The 24928-nt window shown below is 39.3% G+C and overlaps 2 protein-coding genes across 3 annotated transcripts in view; one reads left to right on the top strand and one right to left on the bottom strand.

The window, feature by feature from the left end:
- Nucleotides 1-24928, bottom strand: part of CTNNA2 (catenin alpha 2) — a 515720-nt gene that overhangs the window by 149591 nt on the left and 341201 nt on the right. The window lies entirely within an intron of this gene.
- LRRTM1 (leucine rich repeat transmembrane neuronal 1) lies at nucleotides 13056-15840 on the top strand. Its single transcript, XM_040591270.1, has one exon. It carries the CDS (start codon nucleotides 13959-13961, stop codon nucleotides 15522-15524), a length of 1566 nt encoding a protein of 521 aa, XP_040447204.1. The 5' UTR covers nucleotides 13056-13958; the 3' UTR covers nucleotides 15525-15840.

The raw sequence follows: 24928 nt of genomic DNA, 5'->3' as shown, positions 1-24928 counted from the left end.
TATGCTAAGTCAAGGACTTTTCAGCTGCTTGTGCTGCCCTGCCAGTGAGGAGGCTGGGAGGCACAGGACGATGGGAGGGGGAACAGCCAGGACAGCTGAATCCAGGTGACCTAGGGGATGTTCCCTGCTATATGGCACCACGCTCAGTATAGAAACTGGGGGAAGTTGGCTGGGGGGCGGCGATCGCTGCTCAGGGCTGGGCTGGGCATCAGTCAGCGGGTGGTGAACAATTGTGTTGTGCATCATTTCTTTTGTATATTCTATTACTACTATTACTATTACTATTTTCTCTTCCCTTGCTGTCCTATTAAACTGTCTTTATCTCACCTCATGAGGTTTACTTTTCCCAGTTCTCTTCCCCATCCCACCGCAGGGGCAGAAGGAGTGAGCACACAGCTGTCTGTTGCCCAGTTGCTGTCTGGGGTTAAACCAAGATAGTCCTTTGGGATTGTTTTTCTTTGCAACTCACATACCGGTGCCTGTAGGGTCGAGGTAGATTTTCCATCCCACTTCCTCACGTCCTTTCTGTGTTCATGCAGGTAAAACCACGGGGTGACCCATGGTGAGTACCCACCTCTCTCTTGAGCAGAGGACTTGAGTAGACCCTTATAGCTGAGATACTGGTCCATACAGGTGGGACTGAGCCGAAACGAGGACAGGGTGGTGAAACACTGGCACAGGCTGCCCAGAGAAGTTATAGATGCCCCATCCCTGAAAACATGCAAGGCCAGGCTGGACAGGGCTCTGAGCAACCTGATCTGGTTGAAGATGTCCCTGCTTATTGCAGGGGGTTGGACCAGATGGCCTTTAAAGGTCCCTTCCAGCCCAAACCATCCTGTGATTCTATGATACGCAACAATAAGCAATGCTGATGTTGTTTGGATTACTTATGAGCGAGGACTTGCAGGAAGAAATGGTATTTCCACACTACCCCTCTCATAAATACCATGCTCACACCAGGAAAATGAGCTGTAGGATTTTAATGGTTTTTACCAGTAAGAGCATTGCAGAAGTTAGCTTGATGCTTTGTGTGTGTTCCATATTTTAACTGGAAATAATGGGCAACCATGTCCCCTATGCATGAGGTCTTCAGGATACATTTCTAAACCACATCTTCATTCAGGCAGGTGGTGATTTGATGGGTTTTCAGCAGAAAGAAATGTATAGGTGTATAGTTTGGGTGTGGGGGGGAGATCTTCAAATGTAGGCTCTGCATTTAGTAATAGGAGCAGAAAGTCTTTTCAATACTGGAATAGAATTTTTGATGAAGTGCCTGGTGGCAAATTTGAAATACTAGCCTCAGGGCCTCAATGAGAAATAATTCATTCCAGTAGCTAGAACAAATCTAGCTTCTACATACATTCCTCTAAAGTCATTATTGACCCAAGGGAAAATGCTAGCCTTAAGCAAGTTTTAATAAAGACTCTGGTGGAGTAGTTTCTGTAGCACTAAATGAGATAATGAGAAACAAGCCACTTAGCTGCAATAGACCCAGGACCTGTATATAAACCAAAAGTCAGTTTTCTGAGGTTCTTGGGATCCTTTCCAGAGATGAAACAGGCACCCAAAAGAGATTTAATTACCTTGCTCACTAATTTGTTACATAAAAATCAGTCAGGCTTAAATGGACGAATATTCTGCTTGTCCTATATGAGCATAATTTATTTTAATACTGTTTCTGTGAAGTAAAAATGTCCATAGACTGATCCAGTCTGGGTTGAAAATCAAGGTTTTTACTAAACCAATAAAAGCATGAACATCTAAATCTGGCCTTAAACATTGCTCTGCTTTAGAACTTTTTGCAGTTTATTTTAAACAATAAATGTTTGTATCTGTATAGGTAAGACCTAGTATCAAACTGCTTCACTGCTGTTACAGACGGTGGCAGTTCAAAAGTTTCTTACGCAGTTACTGAAAACTCTCTAAGGATGAAGGAGGTAAACAATCACAACACAGCCTGAGAAGCAGCATGCACTCTTCTGAATTTAGATCTGTATTTATTAAAAAAAAAAAAAGAAAATAAACATTAACTGCCCCTCACTGCACCCCTTTCTAACCATCAACCACAAAATAAAACCTTGCTTCACACAGTGGAAGTGATTTGAAAATTAAACTACAGTCTGGATGCAGGGAGAGAGAGAAAGGATGTTCTGTGTGACTGTTATTATCGTTAGCCTCCATCCCAGGAAGAGCAAGCACAATCTTTTGTGCCTGTTGTTGATGTCTGGCATTCATTCACAGAGAGGTGCTTTGTTTTATGTGTTCAGATTCTACAGGCAAGTATTTAAGTTGTGAAAGTCAGCAGAGAAAAATGGAGAAACAGACTCCTCTGCACTGATGCTTTGGTAATAGAGTTGGTAGGACAGAATAAAAGCAGGAAGAGAGCAGGCTGAGTACAGCAGCAAGAGGGGGAACCTCAGAATATTCTCATGTATCATACAATGCCTTAACCCCACACGAGGCGTACCTACGTACATCATTATCAAGTTCACAAAGAAATATCATTTGCAACTTTTAAAAAGTCTGATCAAGTATTTACTGTGCGTCGCAAAAATAAACACTTGAACATTAACGACAGGGAGGTACAGACTATATGCTTTACAGTCAAACCATCAAACTTAGAGCCAGTATGCTATCTTTGCAGCCAACCCATTCATTTATTTCACATAAAAAGAAGTTTTGGGTACTAATCCTTTTTATGAAAACTCCTAAAATATTTTTAAAACTTATGGGGGAATCAAGATGTGCTTTATGATCCAGGAGGATTGGTGCTTACAGGCCTCTTTATTTTTTTTTCTTTTTGGTACTGTCTGAGTTCGACTCAGATACTATGTGGTGATTTCAATAAAAGTAAAATTGAATCAATATTCTGTGAAACTCGTAGCCATCTGTATAGATGGGGGGGGGGGGGGGGGGGGGGGGGGCGGACACAGAAGATATTACTAGTCTGAATGGAGAATAAATGTCAAGAAGACTGGAGTTGCCATCTACTGGAGTGTGCAAAGAATGACAACTGACATGCACAAATCCTGAACGGAAAGCGTCAGTCATCACAGTCTATGTACGTTGCCTATTGCTCCATAATGACAGAAAATAAACCAAAATAAAATAAAATAAAATAAAATAAAATAAAATAACAAATCAAGTACATCTCCAAAGACAAGGCACTATTTCCCCACTCAGCTTTTGAGAAGTCAGAACATGCACGAGGAGGCTATGTTAAAACCAGCTCATTTGCCTACATCTTTTATCTACATTCAGCAAAAGATTATATTTATCACTTCTCATCAGAACACAGATAATTTCACTTTTCAGCTTCAAAAGAACAAAACTATGTCAGAATCTGAAAAGGAAAGCATGGTAAATTCTTCAAATATGAGCATTTAACCACCACTTTTTAACACAGGATAATATTACAGAGTATCTTCAGCTGATGAAACACTGACAAACATAACAAAAACCTTCTTAGAGTTGCTTATCATCAAAGACAATTACTCCATATTCACTGTGAAGTTCCAATAATGTGTGATAATTCATATGCAAGAAAAAAGAATTCACTCTTATGTTTGTAGATGATCTAAAGTAGAATTTTTATTTCCTACATACAGGTCTTATAAAAGACCAATTATTGACATAAGCAAATTAATAAAATGTTTACAACTGGACAGACAAACCAGACCTCTCCAGGGCAGTTCAGAGGAGAAAAGATAGCAGGAACATCCTTAAAGTTCTGTGAATGAAATTATACAGAATTAGCAGGAGACATGATTTCGATGACAGCTACAGCCTGGAATGTCAGTGTATCTGTGGACATAAGCACATCCCACCTCACAGGACCAAAACCGATTTAAAATCTATACACGAACACTGGAATTTTTTGAAAGCGGTTTAATATTTTCTCATATTTAGTGAAGATTTTTATTAGTCTTTTACAAATGTAAAGTATGAAGTGACTGGACAGAAGTATCTGACATGTGAACTGCGTTATTATGATTAATGGAGTTCATACATAAAGGGTTGTTTCTCTGGGAAATGTCCGATTGAGTAATTACTGGAATTAATCCCAAAGGGCTTTAGAAAACTTTCTGCCTGGTTTCAAGTCACATTTTTATCACATTTTTCTTTTGACTAGAGGGCAATCTTAAATTGCAGTTTTAAGTAAAACAAGTACTGTAAGCAATTAATCAAGTATTATGAAAAAATATGTATTTCTTTAACAGTCCTTGAAAGCAGCTAATTCACTTTTTACCCTCATCTCTAGGCAATACAGCAAGATCCAATCAATAAGTAAACTGGTTTTTTTCTGCCTCTGAAAGAAAAAGTATACTGTCCCCATTTTTCATGCATCAGGTTAGGTATAGAGTATCCTGGAATTCATATACTGGAATATTACTGGCAATATTATTAGACATAAATAAAGAACATATGAAAGTATTGTTTGGTCTTTTGGATTTCTTAAATCTAATCAGTCTTTAATGGATACAACGGTGCCAGAAAATCCAGAAAGTTAGAGAACACATCTCAAAAGACTCAGAGCTGACTGTGTTTCAGGGAAGTATCCCAAGGTCAGCATTACTTTGCAGTGCTGCAGATGCATCCAAGAGGCTCCGTGGGCTGGCAGACTGAGGACCAAGAAAAAGCAGTAGGTATCAAAGGTGGTGGGGGTGGGGGGGAGGCGGGTGGGGTTGTTGGGGTTGGGGTTGGTTTGGGTGTTGGTTTGGGGTTTTTTTTTTTCTTCTCCCCCTCCCCCCCCCCCCCCCCCCCCCCCCCCCCCCCGCCCCTTGATAAATGCTTTTATAACTGCTGTCAATATCATTTTCATTGGGCAGAAGGTAAAGAAGCAAATACCTTCCATTTCATCCCTCTGGCACTAGGGAAGCATTTTCCCACTACATTTTCAATGTCTTCTAATGCCCACTGCCTTCATGGCCCTCATGGCCATGAAAATAGCTAGAAGTGACTTCTGCTGACCTAATGTCAGGGTATAGTCCAACATCAGCTAGCAAAAAAGGCTGCAGAAAGACATCGTGAGCAAACCTCAGCTGGATAGATGATGTATCTGGGAGCATTGTAATTCATTTATTCTTGTCCAACAATTATTGCCTCGAACACCCAAGCTGTGTTGACTATTATCATAGTCATTAGGACACAGCAAAAGATAGTCCATGCTGGGCATTATGCAGGGACATAGGAAGAGACAATCCCTGAAATTAAGAGCTGAAAACAGAAAAGAAAACCCTAGGTGTAGGAAGAACAAGGACATAGAACAAGCAAAAACCCAATATACAATTAGAATAAGCAAAGCAAGGATGAGGACACATAGTATTGCTTCCAGGAATTTTTTGGTTTTTTGTTTGTTTGTTTGTTTTTAATAGCTAGGTATCTTTAGTGCCTCTCTGCTCAGGCACTGCTCAATCGAGTTTTTAAGTACAGAAACAATGCCTATTTGCCATTCTCACTCCCCTTCTGATCTCTGTGGGCATACCTGGCAATCACTATCACTGCTTCCCTAACCACCTTTTGTCCCCTACCTGCCCATTCCCCAAATGGGCCCCATCCAGCAACGGCCAAGGCGATGCCAGTAGGGATTCTGGGGGCTGAGGGATGATGCTGGGAGAAATTTGGGAGCAGCTTCTCTGCCCATCATCCACAGGGCTGGCAGGAGAAGAACTGCTGTACAACATGCTGTGGAACATGAACCCTGACAACATGCTGTGTAGGGCGTGAACCCACAGCCCGCACTTATAGACCACAGAGAAGTTTCATAGTTCTGGAGTTTCACACCAGTGATTTCCCCCATTTTTAGGACTGCTTTTAGGAACGTTACTGATGTAATCATGAAGAATGGTTATTCTTCCACAGCCACGCATGAAACATACAGCACCCACTTAAATGCATAAACACCTTTTCATAGACAAAAATCTCTGAATAATGGGGAAAGAACTACAATATATCTTGAGCCACAGGCATTTCACAGATCCTGACCTTTGATTTTGATTTAGAGGCTTTAACTAATAAAGCTTGGCTCTATACCAAATCTGAAGAAGAAAATCAAGCACACTCTTGTCAAATTATAATTAATTTGCACTACAAAAAAAAAAAAAAAGAGCAGAAGCCAAGTGTTCTTTAAAAATTGTCTCTAGAATTCAAAACACACAGTAAAATGTTCTGTATCTTGAGAAACAGGCTGATCTTTTCCTGTCTTTTCAAGTTGATTATGCATCTTTCCACTCATTTACAACATAAATTGAGTCTTAGGAAACAATAAGCTCTTCATTTTACATGAACATTAAAGATTCAAAATTAGAGCAGTAGGAGAGGAAATATGATTCTGAAATGTATCTGAAGTAAACCCTACAGCTTTGTTACTATTTGCCCCCCAAATCTACTGTTTCACCTTTAAAACCATATATAATGTGAGGGTAATTTACATGCATATTATTGTACATCTGTTGAGAATGTGGTTCACATATGCTTTCTATAGCTCTGCAGCTAAATTCAGGATCTTTGGATACGTTACCAGAATTTGCTATACCTTTCCATACATTTATTGAGAGTAAAGGACCAACACAACGTTTTGATTACATTGTACATTTCTTCCTTATAAGACATAAAAAGTCTTTAGCACAGACATATAAATATATTGAAATATAACTGAAAAAGAGTCAGAAAGGCACATTTCAAAGGCTGCCATTGGATCCCACAAAATTAAATCAGCTATTGAGCAGGGCTGGGTTTCTATGATTACATATACACCACACACACACCACCCACACCATATGAAACCATTCAATATTGCCCCAGTATTTTTAAGTGGGTCTTGTTTTTGGGGTTTTTTTTTGTGTGGTTTTTTTGTTGTTGTTGGTGGTGGTGGTTTTATTTTTTTAAAAAAAGGTCAGGTTATTCTCTTTTTTTTAGATGGTATGACTATCTTTTGTTATGCCTTTAAATGTGTCCTTCTGAGACTCCTGACCTGTGATTATTTCTCTTAGACATTACATCAGTTGCAAATAATATGTAATGAAGCCATAAATATTTCAGGTAGTCAACAAACCGTCGTCTTTAAGTTTGCAAAAATCACAATGACTTCTATCAGAAATGTGAGTCCTCAGCCTGTTTTCTGCATTATTACTTCTGCGTATGAGGTTATGATTCAGATTCCCTCTAATCTCCCAATAAGATGCAATACACAAGCAACCAGGATTTTGAACATTTTATCCTGAGTTTTCCCTTCAGATTATGGATATCATCAGAACAGAAGGACGGAAACGTAAAAATCCTGCCTTCTCTATCTACCAAAATATACCAAGACGCACATCTAACTGAAAATAATACAGTCTGCCAAAGATCTAATTGCCTGTTTTCTATAGACGCTCTGCTACAGTCCCACATCTATTTCTATGCCTACACAACCTAGCTCATATTGTTCAGGTCTTCAGTAAATCCAGGAGTAGGATCTGAGAACATTTCAGATTATATTATTTCCAGGTAACATTATCGAAAAGCAGAACTTCCCTGTAAAACAACCCCTTCAGAGTTAGGTCAAATGGTACCCTCTGTGATGGAAGAGAACTCAGTAAGTCTTTATTCCATTTCAAAACACTAGTTTAGCCCTGACTTTACCACCAACCTATATGTTCTGAAATAATATATCTACAAAGGCGAGCATAAGGTTTGTTGTCTTTTCTGACTGTGCTGTAAAATACATTTGGAAAGGAGCAAAGGAAAGGGATTAAGAACGACAAATTGTTTAATACTGAAAAGAACAGATTTTCTGCTCAGGGAAAATTTTCCAAGGGTGGTTCATCCATTTGTAAAAAGACTTTCCAGGAGACTGCCAGGAACAGCTTTTAACTTGTTCATCCTAGCTTTTAATAATTGATTTAATAAATTCCTCTCAATTCCCTCTACTTCCTGTGCCTTGAAAGGCTAAAACGTGTTTACTGCCACTAAAGTCACATCATTGATAAAAAGCGTGAACTGTTTTGCATCAGGAAGGCTATCCCAATGTAACACGGATGACCTCTCTACAGCAAGAGTTTGCTGGCATGGTTATACCTGCATCCCCAGGTGGGACTTGACAGCTTTCTGAGCAACACAAGTTATTTTGGGGAAGGACACGAGTTGTCAATAAGTAATGGATACATGATGGGTTTATGGCCATAACTGGTTTGGCTACAGGGGAGGTTTTCACAATCCTAGCTAACCCTGCTGTTCTGTCACTCTGTAGTGTAGTCATGGTTGAACCATCATCCAACCTCTCCCAAGCTTGATGAACCTGAGTAAATACACCCAGATAAACCAACCAACCAACAAGAGATGCAGTGGCGTCACCAGTCATCTTAGATTAGCTACCTCCATGTAAGGACCGAATTCTTTCAGTAAAAAGGAGCCTTAAAACACAAATAAAAGAATTTAGCACAATATTAATAATAATAAAAAATCCTTACAGATGAACTATCAACAGTAGAAGAGTATAGAAGTGTATAGATAAGCTCTGACCCTCTTTATTCTTAAGCTAATTGGAAATCAATTACAGTTAATTCCCTGGCACCTCCAGGAATGCTTGGGAAGGTCTTGAGACAAACCCTTCTGAAGTGTCTAGCTTTGCATTTCTGAAGGTGGAACTAATTGATTTACAATTAAATATGACTAACTAAACCCTTTACAACTGTTAATCATTGCACTCTACACATACTTCCTCCAAGACTTCCCAAGACATTTTGAGAGAGACAAATCAGCAAGAGTTAATTGAAAAACAAGTTTTAAATTTCCAGTTTCCCTAAAAACCAGGAGTTCCAACAACCTGGTAACTTGACTGTAACACACCAGTCTTTGCTTAACCAGGATGCTACATGACCTTCAGCAATGTGTTGATTAATCAGAAAAAGATAGTTTTTACTTGTTATCATTTTTCCTTTATACCTGGACATTCACAACCAATAACACTGCCTACAGTTTTGACAGCATGTCCAGAAATCCATAGGCAATTTCACAGATACTTAAGAGAGTCAGTAATTCTTTAGTTTATTCAAGTAGTCTACCAGCAATAAACAGAGAAGAGAGACACTTCGTCTAACCACTGATATATTTTCCTAAAAATTGACATTTCCACACAGCACTGACAATTCTGCAGATAGGTCTCTTCTGTGAGTGACTTTATAGAGCTATACATGACTACCTGCTATTGAATGTGGCTGCTGATGAGAACGGAATGACTGCTATGAGAGAGAAAAGCGTTTATCACATTGTCAGAAACAATAAGGTGATTTAAACAAGAATATCTATTATTTAAAGGTAGTAACAAATCCAATGTTTCCGTTCTGCACTAAAAGAAATTAATGGTAGTTATCACTTTGACATCTGGAGTCACCAGGAATATCTTGGTCCAAAGCTTGCATAATATAGTACATTTTTATATTTACTAAAAGACACGTTATATAGGTGATGGACTTCTTATCAGCTGAAACCCTAAATCCTACACAGAAGGAACATCCAGCCAAATGTCAGGGATGACTGAGATATAAATACCAGAGAAATAACAGATTTAATTTGCTTTACTTTGACTCACATCTTTTTCTTTCCTTTTCTGTTTTTAAATGTTTCCTTTATACAAAATGCCATGGTTCAGTGCACTTGAAAATTAAAGACTACCATGTAAGGCCAAGGTTTGAGTCTGTCCATTCCTGAAAGGAAATTAAAGTCACCGCTAAAAGTCCCATTCTTCTTATACCGGTAGAAACCACTCAGAAAATACAAGGAAGAAATCTACTCAGTATTTAATTTACTGTTCTGTCCTTTTGTATTTTGCTGGTTAATATATTAAAAGATGTATATATGCATAGTTAGACAATAGTGGCCAGACTCTGTTCTTATTCACTCTGTCCCAACCCCATCTGGAGTGGATAGCAAACTCAGGCAGGTTAAATATCTAGGCACAAACAGTAATGCCACTCAATACAAGGATTCAGTAAGAATGAAACAATTCTGAGGCTACTTAAATGATATGTGATATTAATCTGAACACATTATTAAAAATGTGTAGACTCAATACATTGCAAAATGTTTTCCTTTTTCAACCTGAACAATTTTGACAATCACTGCAGGGTGTTGTCAGTGAATTACGCTTGTCATGACTACAAGAAAGAGCTTCCCGGCTAAACTTTCTAAAATTTTACTCATGTTGTTCCTCTATAACCTACTTTACATTGATTTAATCAATCTCCCTTAAACACACACAAACTTAGTTTGCGCTTCTTAAAATGTTTTATAATAGCACATTTAATAAAGCTAATTTAAATCCGTTAATTTATAGAGATTTGCCAGAGGCTTTGAAACTTCAGAAAATGTGTAAACTTAACAGTTTGGCTGTGATAACAGCTCAGACAGTGGAAATTAAGCCCTTTGCACTACAATAATGTTCAAAGTGGATTCCGAGTTTTATTGCAAAAGAAGTACATTTAAAGAACATAGAAGAAAACCAAACTTCCCCAAGATATTTCAGGGCTAAGACATATATTCACCCCAGTTAGTCTTTTCAGATCCACGTGCCACAGTTATTGAATTTGGTCACTGCCTCTGCCTCAGCATCACAGCCTCAAGTGTCTCATTTTAAGGCTACCTGGATTCTTTTTTACAAACAACTTTTGGACAAATAAGAGCAGAGTGCCTCATGCAATAGACCTCTGTCAGAGCTTCAAGGCAGTGTGCTTAGGGCCATTAAATCTGGGTCCCTAATTCTAGTTGTCAGTCTCCCAGCTGATGCTATATAGGTTTGCTACTGTCTACTCTAATTTCTGCCTCTGGAAACCAAATGATAATAGATTATATGCCAGTGTGGGAATAGGCAGATTGGTTAGGATCCAAGCTGTATCCCAGGTGACAGCAAGAAGCAGCAGTGAAAAAAAGTATTCAGCTCTTCACACTGATGTATCAAGGAGTTTCATCTCTACTAGAGGAATTCTTCACCTTATATATAGCATTTAGATGGTAACTAAGTGATCACTATCATCATCTGATTTGCAGAAAATGACAGTTTTCCTTGAAGACATAGCTGAATTTTTTAGGGCTACTGTTGCAGAACTCTCCCCAAATAGTGATATGGGAGAAGGCATTAAGACCTCCCCCATGAAGATTCATAGGGTTGCAGTCTTTTAAGGAATAGAACCTTATTGCTTTGAAGCATTTTTTGGTATATATAAAGTTTGAGACATCTTTTTAATTTCCCCCTCCCCCTGCTAATTGCATGAAAATAGTCAGAAATGAAATCTGGAATACATTCTTGGAGAAGGTTTTTGTAGACTCTTCTGCTTCAATGCTCTTTCTCTTGGTTCTGTCATTGCTCTCCTGCCTGCTTTTGTGTACTGAGAAACAGAATTAAGGTGTACTGCAACCAGTGGACACTTGCATAAACAGTCTGCTTTGAATAAAACAGCATGATCTTGGGAGAGGAAAACCACATTCGGCTTTCCTACTCAAATGCTAAAACGTATAAAAGGTTCACATACTATTAAAGCATCACATTTTTGCTTTGAAACCACTGAAATGCAAGGGCTGTGAACAACAGAAAAATGTAAATAAACTGAATTGGGAGCATAAAAGCACATTGATCCCCAGGTTCTGACACCACAAAGTGTTTTATATTTGTAATTTATTTAACACTTCTTTTGGCAAATACATTTGCAATTCATGTCCTTCCCACATTTTTATGCACGAGAGCTTAAGTTTTCCAGGACTCCTGTAAAACAACTTTTACTGCACCAAATTACTGCATTTCTTGATCTCTACCAGCACACACTCGCAGCAGCCAGCCACACTCCGCTACAACGAACAGCTCTAGGATTTCACAGCTCTGCAACAAATCCTTCAGAAAGATTTTTTTTTTTTTTTTTAATTAACATGATTGTGAAAAAGAAAGCAAAGGTAATGGTTTTGCTCTGCATCTAGCATCTCACAACTCACATTAACTTAAAATTAGCACAGTCTTCTGCAATGATTGTATTTCCATGTGAAACTTCTTCATAGAGAATTCATGCAGAATTGGGAGCTGTCAGCTTTGATTGCATTCATCAGCACACAGGCTTTAGACTCTATTTCATAATAGGAAAAGACAGCCAGCATTTTCCTGACAGAAGTATCATATATTTTTCATTCAGTAAAAATCACAGAGAACATCCATTGTCTATGCATTTCCCATAGAAAATGAGGGCTGCAAATGATCAGGCAAGGATTTTGTTGGTACACGGACCAAAAACCAGCACAAGCTGCAAAACTTATTTACTGATTGGGTATTAAACCCTTTCTTTGCATGCTGCCGACATGTTCAGAGTAACCTATGCATTGATCTTTTTCCAAAAGCAAAGCAATCTTTATGCTGCAAGAATTATAGTTTTGTGTGCCGTAGTGTACACTGCAAAAAAAAAACCCAAAAAACAAAAAACCAACAACAAAAAAAAAGCCTTTAGGAAAGGCACGTGCTGAACACACACAAAATATGCAGGATGGAAAAAGACCAAATGTAATTAAAGCTTATATGAAACCAGACATTCCTATTTGCAGAGCTCTGGCTGCATTTCTATGAGAAAGAATGCACAGAATTTCAAATCATGCTCTATTTAGACAATGTCAGAAGAAAAACACATTCCCCCCCCCCCTCCCCACCACCGAGACCCCGACCCCAAGACTCCGAAATGCAAATCTCATCATCAGATTTAGAGAGAAAAAGCAATCCAAAGATACTGGTTTACATATTCCTTCCCAAACCAAGAAATCAAGTATCTCCCTCTCCCGGCTAATAGCTTATAAATTCAGACTTTAAACAAAAGCAGAAAAAAAAAAAAAGAAAAAAAATAAAATCCTAATTCTCAAGCTTCCTACTTAGCACTGCCTCGCTCTTGATGATTTGTGCGGCTGTGTGTGCGTGCCTGTTTGAGAAATGGCGAGATAGGCTTAAAGTATTTTCCATTTCATCAAAGAGCATATATTACTTTCCTGGTTCGCTCAAATGTTGGTTTTATGCCCACCCCTTTTCAATCTGCCCATGTCTGAGATGCACAGTGCAGGCGTACAATCATGAGCAGCTTACGACACTCAGTGAACACTAGGTGCCTCTGCATGCTCTAGCAACATACTGCTCAACTGAAGGGAAGGGATTCTTGCTGTCTCTCTCTGCTCTAAGCATCACCTAACAAGCAAAGCGAACAAAGAATGGGAAATAAAGCTACCCTTAGCCGGTCAGTGAATGAATGGTAATCTCTCTATGGAGTAAAGGTTGTGCCGGTCAATGGTCGTTGCAAATGATGGACATTAAACAGATTGACAAATCCTGTGGAGTCGTTAGTAAAGAGTTTGGAGTTTTTTTCACGCCACAGTGTTAACTGCAGAGAAAAGGACAGAGGGAGAAGGAGAAGATCAAGCTCATGTACATAGTTCTGAAACTTGCAGGTCCTAGGAGTCAGCTAAAAAGCTAGCTGGACAAGCCTTTCGCTCTTTGAGCAGAAGCGAAGTGAGACATTGTGAGCTTGCCAGCCTTGCACAACATTGAAAGGGACTGAATCTGTAGCACAGAGGGGTCTTTTTTAGCTCTGCATATAATTAGTCCAAACACAAAGGAAGCAACTGAATGGAGGTTGTCACTCTCTGGAAAAGGGTGGGTAAGACACTTTTTAATTAAATTCTTTCATGAAGAAAGATTTTTTTTTTCCTTTGCTGCAGCATTTAACATGAACAAAATCACTATCATTTTACCTTTGAATCTCTGTGAACTTTAATGCTGCACAGCTCCTGCATGCTGTAAAGTGAAATATTTGCCTCTGTGTTTGTTCCGTTTGCTGTTTTGCTTTGGTTTCCTGGCTTTGTTTTGTTTTCTGTTTTCTTTTTTTCCCCTTAAATAAAATATGATGTAGACTTTGAAAAGATTCAATGGACATTCTCAAGCCTATTCGGAAATATTCTTGCTAATGGATTTCCTTCTTATTGGTCTCTGTTTAAACTGGCTGCTGAGGAAGCCCCCGGGGTTGATATTGTGTACGCTGGGTATCTTTTCTAAAATGCTTCCAGCCGTGAATAGTGGGTGTCCACAGCTATGTCGGTGTGAGGGCAGGCTTTTGTACTGTGAATCACTGAATCTTACAGAGATGCCTCGCAACCTGTCGGGCATGATGGGCTTGTCTCTGCGGTACAACAGCCTTTCAGAGCTGCATGATGGACAGTTCACAGGGTTAATGCAGCTCACGTGGCTCTATCTGGATCACAATCACATTTGCTCAGTGGAGGGGAATGCCTTTCAAAAATTGCGGCGAGTTAAAGAGCTCACCCTGAGTTCCAACAAAATAACCCAACTGCCCAACACCACTTTCCGACCCATGCCAAACTTGCGCAGTGTGGATTTATCATACAACAACCTACAGTCTTTGGAGCCTGACCTGTTTCACGGGCTGAGAAAACTGACAACTTTGCACATGCGGTCGAACGCCATCAAGTTCGTGCCGGTGAGAATTTTTCAGGACTGTCGCAGCCTGAAGTTTCTAGACATAGGATACAATCAGTTAAAGAGCCTGGCTCGAAACTCTTTTGCAGGCTTGTTCAAACTCACTGAGCTGCACCTCGAGCACAATGACTTGGTGAAAGTGAATTTAGCCCATTTTCCCAGGCTCATCTCCCTGCACTCCCTCTGCTTGCGAAGGAATAAAGTTACCATCGTAGTAAACACTTTGGACTGGATATGGCAACTTGAAAAAATGGATCTCTCTGGCAACGAAATCGAATACATCGAACCTCACGTTTTCGAAAGTGTACCTCACCTCAAATCCCTGCAGCTGGACTCCAACCGGCTGACCTACATCGACTCCCGAGTCCTCGACTCCTGGAAGTCCCTCACTAGCATCAGCCTCTCTGCCAACGCCTGGGATTGCAGCCGTAACGTTTGCGCCCTGGCCTCCTGGCTGAGCAACTTCAAGGGTCGCTACGACAGCAACCTGCTCTGTGCCACCCCCGAGTACGCGCAGGGCGAGGATGTTCTGGACGCCGTGTACGCTTTCCACTTGTGCGAAGACGTGGCAGACATAACCGGTGTCAACACCCTCTCCCCGGTAACGAACAACAGTGACCAAACGTTCAGCTACGGCTCTGCCACCGCCACGTATGACGTGCAGGACAGCGAAGGGGACCCAACCACATATGCTATCACCGTGACCATGCCCGGCGAGAACTCGGAGAACGCCGTTCAGATACACAAGGTGGTGACGGGGACCATGGCACTGATTTTTTCCTTCCTCATTGTGGTTTTGGTCTTGTATGTCTCCTGGAAGTGCTTTCCAGCCAGCTTAAGGCATCTAAGACAGTGCTTCGTAACACAGCGCAGGAAGCAGAAGCAAAAACAGACCATGCATCAAATGGCTGCCATGTCAGCCCAGGAGTATTACGTTGATTACAAACCCAACCACATTGAGGGAGCCCTGGTGATCATTAATGAGTATGGATCTTGTTCCTGTCACCAGCAGCCAGCGAGGGAATGCGAGGTGTGATTTTCCTTGGGGATTTAAACAGTGTGAAACCAAATAACAGCGTGCAGGCAGACAGTGGCACCGGGGGGTTGCTGTGCTTTGCTGGTGGTTTCTGATGCGTTCCTCTGCCGAAATTGTTAAGAGGGGCTGTCTAACAGACTTGACATTTTAGCTTTATCGTGTCTTAAAAACCTTCAGGACAGTCAATCTTAATATTTCATATGCTAATACTCCCTTTGAAGATCTGTCAATATTCAGGAATCTGAGAGTGTAAAAAGGTACAAATTATTGATCTTTTGTAAACTAAGAAAACTGTTTAAAATAAAAAAAAATAGCATTTACAGTTTTTACAGACTGGTGTATACTACATGAATTGTTCCCTGTATACAAAATGCAACAGTTTAACCTCTTTTTCTCTTCATACTGAGTGTTGAAATGAAAGTCTAGGAGCAAAGAAGCCACGTAAACCAGAAAGCTTAAAATTAACCAGATGGCTTCACATTGTAATTAGTACACATTCACTTACATCACGTTACTGAAGATATGAAGCATGACACTGGAATTATATTTTTGTTAATGTGCTACCTGTAACTGGATGTCCGTACAACAAGGAGCCAGTGCACCTCAGAAAGACTAAAGTTTTGACCGTGTCCATGGGACAGGATTTCTGAGGATTTTTAAGTACAGCTCACTTGTCAGTTGCTGTAAGATCCATGAAAACTGCATCATAACCCCTAAAAGTATTTTGTATCAAACCTGATCATATTGCAAAGTCTATTAAAGAAAAAAAAAAACAAAACAAAACCCAACACACAACAAAACCTAAACAACTGAAACACTGCCAAACTGTACTCAAAATTTTCTTTAAAATAGAAAAGACCAAAAATAAAATATCTAAATTTAAGGGCCTTTACTAGCGTTTCCCATTTTTATGCTTGTTTTTGAGATGTGCTAAGGGCAAAGAAACCCTTGCTTTGTGCTTGTGGTGCCATGGTGAATAGAGAAGAGCAAAAACTATTAGATTCTGGGTGGTGAAACCTGTGTGTCTTTCAAGAGTTAAACCTTGGCTGTAACACTGCCAGAGTAAGACAGAGAGTTATTAGAGCCTACTTCTGGGTCCTATAGTAAACTGCCAGCAAAGCCTGTCTCCTGTCCCTCACTTTCACCACCACCCTCACTAACAAAACAACTCTAAAACCTCTGCAGAGGCTGCACGTATACGAACCCTCCTTACTAATGACTGATAAATGGAATCAATGGATATAAGCAGTGATTTAATAATGTAGAATCACACAGCTGTTTTATTTGACTGCCCTTAAATAAAGGATTCCTTTCTTCATATTTTGGATTTTTCATTCCAGTATGTGAGCAACCTTACTGACTTGATCTTTTCAATAACTCCTCTCACACTAATGAAGATGAGGTAGTTTTTACCATTAGGCAGAGCATCTTGAGATTCTCTTCATACAGCATTACATGCTAATTAAATGTTACGGAGAATGAACTGGGTAACATTTCTATGTTTTGCACATATTTCTCCATCCTTAGGTTACCACCGATAGAGGGAAAAAAAATCACAAATCTAACATATATTTTAATTTAATGTGTTTTTTCTCTTTTTTTATAGCATCAAAGTGCCACCTACTCTTAAAAAAAAATAATACAGCAGGCACAGAGCAGAAAATAGGCACAGATTAAACCACTTTTTCCCCTGCACAGGTTTTAGCCATTAATTTTGAATATAAAGAGTGAAGTTTAGATATTCATTTTTTTTTCTGACTGACACTATTTTTAAGGAGTCGGAACTTATTTTCCTCTATTTGGTACACCTCATCTTGTTTTATATAAAATATGATGATAGTCTCTTCATCAAAATTTTTATTTACAGAGACTGTAATGTCATCTGTGCAAGCAATGACATTATGTGTTGGGAGAGGACTTTCCCCAGAAAAAATTAATGAAAATCAACTGCTTTTTTATTCAGGCCACAGAAATTTCACCCACAGCTTTGAAACAAGCTAGCACTGTTAAAACGAGGCTTTTCTTTCAACAAATACACCTTTCAATTTCTTAAACCCACAAGGGCCTGATCCATCCTGAAACTCCCAAGTGACCTGAGGGGTTCGGTGTCCATGTCCAACCCCAGCAGTGAGGGCAGAGAGCAGGTACTGAGCCCCTCGTCTTCTTGGGCGCCTGATCGCATTTTAAAAGCAAATATTTTATACTGTGCTAACTGAGGGCCAAACTATAAGTATTTTCTCCATTAAACCCTTCTTTGAAAGCGGTAGGGAATTTAACTGTGGAAAAATTGGCTCTCTACCTTTGGGCTACATTATATGTCCCTCAAATCAACATGCAGCACTGCAGCCAGAAGGACTGAATACAGCTAGCTGCCAGGAAGCCTCCAAAACCAACCAAGATTGTTAAAATATTGTCTGCGTATGGTAATAAATAAATAAATAAATAAATAAATATATGAACTAGCTTTATTTCTATAGTGAACCCCTGTTGCTATAAGGAAACATGTTAGTGCAGTCATGGTTTTGCCCCTGTAAATCTGATGCAAGACTGATAACATAAGCAATCATCCTGTGGTTGTATTTCTATGTATTTTTAGCATATTTGTGGGTTGTATTTTAAACACACCAGTGATTGCACCCCTCTGGAATTATTCCTGCTGTTTATTGGTGTTAGCAACCTCTAGCTACGTTTGCAAAGACGTGAGCAATTCTGCCTTTGGAATTTATTCACCTCGGTGCTTCATGCCTCGTGCATTGACAGCTCAAGTAAACTGAACAGAACATTTTTCTTTAAAGCTGCAGTGATCTGCTCAGTGAGACCTGATTCCGGTATTGCCTGTTGCCATTTCTCCTAAAGAGAGGTAACGACCACCAATGAGCTGCCACCCTTAGCAGGATGATGGGTGGATCCCCATATAGAGCACAGCACTTATTAAACTTCAGAAATCGACATATTTAAAAATCTTCATGCAGAAATCTTTTCTAAGGGTAATATCTACTAGAGACAACCTCCTAAGGATCTCCAGAGGATGTCTGGTGATCTCGATACCCTCTGAACATTTACTGGTGGAAACAGGGGTGTCACTGCTATTACACGGCATGAAGGTACTCTGCAGGGTGCCCACAATTCGTCTGAAAGTTTACATGAAACCTATGTGGATAATCGAGAAATAAAAGATCATTTGAATCCAGTTATTGCTAATCCAGTTATTCATCTTGCTTCAGGCTGCTTGCATTGGTGTATATGAGAATTATTATATTTGTACTGCATTTGTGGCAACTGCAGGGAGAAATTTTCTGTAACTCTTTCTTCCAAACTTCTTGTTCACCAACTGTCCAGAGATAAGTCATGCCCTCTCTTTTGATGCCCTAATTCTGGCTTATGAAATGGCTCCAAAATCAAAAGGAAGAAGAAAAATAAAAGATGCTTTTGGGGTTACTTGTGACAGTTTTTTGTTCAGGAGATGCTTGGGAATGTCAAAGGAAAGAAGATAATTTAAATATTCTCCTTTTCATGTTCTGTTTAATAGGACTAATCTCCCCTTTATAATTAGGCAATTAACATTATTTTCTTTATATTTAAGTGTCTTTTAACGTACAAGACAGGGTGAAAGGCAAGCAAAAGACCTACCTTTGTTAAGGATGGTTAACACCACCAGCATTATAGATCTCTAATATGCAATCTCCTGCTGCTAACATAAATACACACTCACAGTGCACCCAGTGATGAAGGAAGTGTTGCTGTGTATGTTTGAATGTATATAAGGGATGATTTATTTTCCTTTCTGTCTTTTTTCCTTCCTTTCTGTACTACTTAAAAAAAAAAAAAAAAAAGAAAAAAAAAGTTATATGAAACCACAGCATCAATGCTAATGTACCACATTCTGTTTCTGGCCTGAATATATAAAATACAAAGAAATCCTGTGTTAAAGCTGCAAATTCCCTCCTTTACCTTGCTGTTTGAGTACCGCAGAGGGTTAGACCAAGGGGACGACCTGTTCTGCCCAGCACACAGCAATAGCCAGGCGCTCGGTACCAATCTAGATGCAGTCCCATTCCTGCTTCATAACCGCCTTGCATATGCGTGCCAGAGAAAGATCATTAATGACACCTAGGGATATTTTTGTATGCTTTTAATATGTTCTGTATGTTTTTATGACCAAGTCATTGAGGGAAACTTCAAATGAGCCTATTTGATAATTTTCTTTGGTTCTGGTAAAAAAGCCCCTCGTTTGCTTTGGAGATAGACTAAATTTGTTTCTTGGATGAGTCTCATTCTGCATAAACAGCAAAAAAGACATTTGGAACACCCCTCCCCTTCCCCCCAGCTTCTCCAACGGTATGCAGAATGGCAAATAAGAAGGAGTATTTAATCAGGAACCTTATTTCCAGTGCTGTAACAATAAAATAAATTAAGAGGAGACAAAAGATGAGAGAAAAGAGTGGGACAACGACATCTGAATCAGGTTGTCACTGGATTCTTTTGCCTTTTCTTTTTCAAAGATGGTAAGTCTGAAGGACTAGCACAGATGAAAAACCAAGACTGAAGGTGGGTGGAGAAAGCAGTTTTAAAAACTGTGCAAGCAGGGATGAAACAGCTTCTGGAAAGGAGGGTACAACACTAAATAGCTTCATTGAACAAGAGAGAGAAAAGGAAAGGGTGAAGGGACAGGATGAAAGGGAAGACAAGAGCTGGTGAGAAGGCAAGCGGACCGCCATGCACACATGGGAAATGCAATTTTTCAGTGCCTTCACCTCCCACGTTAAGACCATGGCAAGGACAACAGCAGAGATTTAAGAAAGATACCAAGCATATCTCTCTCTCTCTCTCTCTCTTTTTTTCTCTCCCTGTCTTTTCAAACTCTCAGTCACACACACACTCATTTACTGAGGCACGGACAGACGCGCTTTCCCAAGCACACGCACGCAGCCACGTCATTTCCTCTGCCACCTCCTGTTCCCTGGCAGCACAATGTCCCCCTCATCCATCATTTTGTTCACTGAACTCCAGCACTATGCTTCTCCCACTAATTTTTTTGGCTGGACTTCTTAGCTATCCTAGTCGCAGCTCACCACGGACTTTCTAGAAAAACAGAGGTTTCTACCCAAAATATCTCTTTTTTCTTTTCCCCCCATCCCTTAAGAAACCCTCATCTACAGAGACGGGTGATCTCGAGCAACAGCAGATTCTCCTACTAATTATATTCACACTCATTCTCCCTCCTATTCAGCTTTCATATTCATATCTATTAGGACAAACAGATCTGAGATATTTTTGCTGTGTTCAATTTATCATTATGCACCAAGGTTATACTTTTCCTTGACCTGCTCAACCCAGTCTAATATTAACAAATTGAGCATTTATACGGGTTCCTTTCCAAGCATGAAGCTTATTAGGAATTTAGGAAATACTGGTGATTTAGAGATTAACCTTTCATATAATTACTGACATAAACCAGAGCTATTAAGGTATTAGAAACACCTATTCAGAGTATGTTCTATGTAAAAAAAAATAAAATAAAATAAAAAAAAAAGTATCACATTTAGAGCCATGCGAACGACTTTCCATTCCAGCCAATTTAATGGGTTTTTTTACAGCAGAAAAACCCAGTGAAAAGAAAGGAGTAAGCGCAGTCTACCTCTAAAGTTACGTAAAGGAAAGCAAGGCTACAAAAATATTACAGAAACCAAGCAACAATCTTCTGCTGGCAAGACACAGCTTGTAATTGGGTGGGTGGCTGTGAAGATCCGAGCCGAGTGCTGCAGAGCACTGTAATTTTATTGCAGTGTGTCTGCTTTAAAGCGAACATATTTGCTATGAAATCTGTATTTCTGTGAGAACAGGGCAATTGTTTTTGTTACAAAGCTAAAGTCACTTGTTGGCATTCAGACCCAATTATTCAGCCTTTAAAGCAATTACTGTTCTTATTTGCCTTTGCTGGTGTGATAGTTGGGTGAGGCAGTCAAATGTAACAGGCTGCACTGAGAGGAGTTTGAGTTCAAAGTACCCAGATTTGCATTACAAGAAAAGAAATTCAGTCTAAAACAAACACCAGCTTTTCACCTTTCCTCCATTTCCCCTTTTCCTGAAAATCCAAATATGTTCATCACTTATAGAAATTAGAGCTAATTGGCAGTGGCTGAAGGATAATATTATGTGTCTGTGCTTGGCAAACAGCACCTACTATTCTGCTAAGGCACTTTTTTATTTTAAACCATTTCGCTGCTCTCATGTTCTTCACATCCTCAGCAGACACAGTAACTACCGCCAGAAAGATGTCTTTCAACACGGGTGCCATGGGAACATGACCAATTTGGTTCCATTTCTGAGCTAACAAAGACTAAGTCCAAGATTTCAAAGGTAACAGGTAAGTATAAAAATCTACTTCATCACTGAATTTCCATTTCTAGCACAGCAGATTTCTCTGACTGACATGGTTAGACACTAAGCCCAGTCATTCATTTATTGCCAACTTTGCTCTCCCTTTCTCATGACATGTCTTTCTCCCAATAATAAACCAGAGCACAACACCAGAGAGAGGACTAGAAATTGTATTTTCAGTAAAATCTGAGATTAAAAAATATATGCATGGACATATAAAATTGATTTAAGGGTTTATGCAATGAAGGCAATGCAGCTTATACATACACCAAATCTCCCTGCAGTAGCACACCTCTGTACCCTAGTGGTTACAGTAAAGTATGAACAAGCATCGTCCTAATAGTTGGGGTACTTCAGACTGAAAGCAGGTCTCTGAGTACCATTTGAAATAAATACTTTCCCTCTATTTTTTATCCCTTCTTACCCACTCTCCCATATGTCATTCCCAGAAGCTCGCAGGCAGAATGAATTAAAAGCGAGGGGAGAAGGGGAAGAGGAAACCCTGAAAATCTCAAACTAAACTGCAAGAACAGTCCACAGCTATTGAATTCCAGAGGTTTTGATTCTTTTAACAACTGCCAGCCCTTTGAAACACATCTGCTATCAACCCTCTTTGCAAGATGAGAGGTAAAGTGAGCTCCCGGGAGTAAACCTGAATCTGTCTCTGTAGTTCAGTGCCTCTGTTGACAGACTGGCTTGCTAAGAGGGCCTGGTAAATATTAAATAATGTTAATAATAATGAGATAAACCACCTAGGGATTTTTTTTCCCCTTTCTTTTTTTTAAACTTGGCTCTGTACTAAAGTTTATCTTGACAGAAAATTTACTTCTCTGATCCAGATTATTTCCCAAAGCAATTTTTTCAACAGCAAACAGAAAATTGTGGCTGCCGCTGAAAGGTTTGCAATCCTCATGCTAAAGAGGCCACTGCATGTCAAATGTTTACCTTAATTTCATGTAAATGTCACTCCATATTGGACATTCTGTATTTCTTTACCAGCATATGCAGCTTTAGTGGTGGGCTTAGCAGTGTTCAGTTAACGGTTGGACTTCATCTTTAAGGTATTTTCTAACATGAACAATTCCATGATTCGATGATTCACAGACCTTCCCCTTGTGCCGTAACTACCTTTACAAACAGCCCAATGCTACTGTCAGATCAAATTCCCAAACAACAACTGGATGTAATGAATTTATTATGTCATTGCTGTAGTTTAAAAAATTGAATGTGAATCCTATAGCCTGAAAGACAAAAGAAATACTGGAGACAATATATGAGTAGAAGAAATGCATCTGGCATAGGCTCTATGAGGGAAAAAAAACACACCCAAAATCAAACACAGAGTGGGACAAAGCTTAAGCTTCCAGAAGGTGGAAAGCATTGAGCATTAACTCCAAAAAGGTGAATTACGTGGGGTAGAGAAAAACACTGCTAAAAAAATAAAGAGGAAAATTGAAAAGGGGACAGTGCCCATAGCAGATAAATACCAGAAAGAGAATTAGGCGATAACCAACACAGCAGAAACTCCTCAAGGGAAAAGAAAGCACTGCAGTGATATTTGACGACAAAAGGAGTATATACAAACATGTATCTGCAATGGGGGAACTGCAGGCCATGAAGTCCCATGAAGCTGAACACTGAGCTTATTCCTCTGTCCATCTCTGCTCTGTCACGATGGGCTTTTTGGTATATTTTAAAAAATCTTAACTATTTTATTGCTATTATGCACAGAACTGGACCCTTGGAGACTGTGCTTTTATGTGAAATACACTAAACCAATAGTTGTTTGTTCAATGGGTGGCACTTTTAAGCCTGAAGTAAACCCTAATGTATTGGTTTTGTGTATGTATCTCCTGATACCAGCAACTCTTAGGGATTATATTAGGTTATTCTACCTGGTGGAACGAAGATCTCCCCACAAAGTCCCCGTAAGTAGTTTTATGAAGTTACACTGCCTGTCTTTCACCAAAAAGGGAGTTGAAAACTTTTCACTTTTTCCCCTGGTGATGTTTTCCCATTATGTAGAATACTCTAGCCCCAATCTGTCATTTTTCATTAGCAAAGGAGTCAAGCTATGGCTTTTAATGATAACTCTTAATGAGGATTTGATGAATAAGTCCTGGAAAATCAAACTTTAAACAAATGCTAAAATCTATCTAAGATCTATTGTTTCCAGGTAATAGAGATGTTAGTAAGGGAGAAAGAAAAAGTAAGATTGTTTAAAGCAGTAGAGCATTTAAAACAACAAATCAGGACATCCAAATGGTGTTTATCAAGAAGTTAAAAAAACAAACAACAAAAAAAAAGAGAGTGTAAAAATGAAATGGAGGAGCTAGTAAAAAATGAGCATTTCTAGTAAAAGTAGATGTTGCACCAAAACCTGGATAACTAAAATACACTGCAGTTCACTTAGTTTAGAGCTGATTAGAGATGAACATAATGGACCAGTAAGTCTTACCTCAGTAGCTGCAAGTTCATTTCAAGATTTATTAAGGTCTGTAATATCACACAAGAGGGATAAATTGATTGATTATCTGTGGAGTAACATCATGCTTCTGTAAAAACCTGTAGCCCTGAACTTCTTTTAAAAAATAATATTAAATTTTAATATTAAAATCTAATATTAATATTAAAAAATCAGTATACAAAAAAAGCAATTTTATATTTGGACGTTTAAAGAGCTTTTGACAAAATGCCTTCCCATAAATAAGACAAGCTCTATGCTCACAGAAGACTAGCCAGGCACCCAAAAATACAGTGGCCCTTTACTCAATACTGTGAAAAAACAGAGTGCAGTGTGGTCCCAAGGCCAAGGCTGCTGAATCATCCGAGGTACAATCAGGAACTGTATGGCACTTTTCAAATGACAGATTATTTATATCACAAAGTGTAATGAAAATCATGAGGATGTGCAAAAGACTTCCGAAGGCAGAAGACTGTATAAGCTTTGATGGATGAAATTCTCAATTGTCAAATACAAAGCAAAATTCAAGATATAAGGAGAGCTGTTCATCCGTTCCTTG

Source organism: Falco naumanni, chromosome 1 (genome assembly GCF_017639655.2).
Source record: "Falco naumanni isolate bFalNau1 chromosome 1, bFalNau1.pat, whole genome shotgun sequence".
Taxonomy (NCBI): domain Eukaryota; kingdom Metazoa; phylum Chordata; class Aves; order Falconiformes; family Falconidae; genus Falco; species Falco naumanni.
This window is presented reverse-complemented; position numbering and strand designations above follow the sequence as displayed.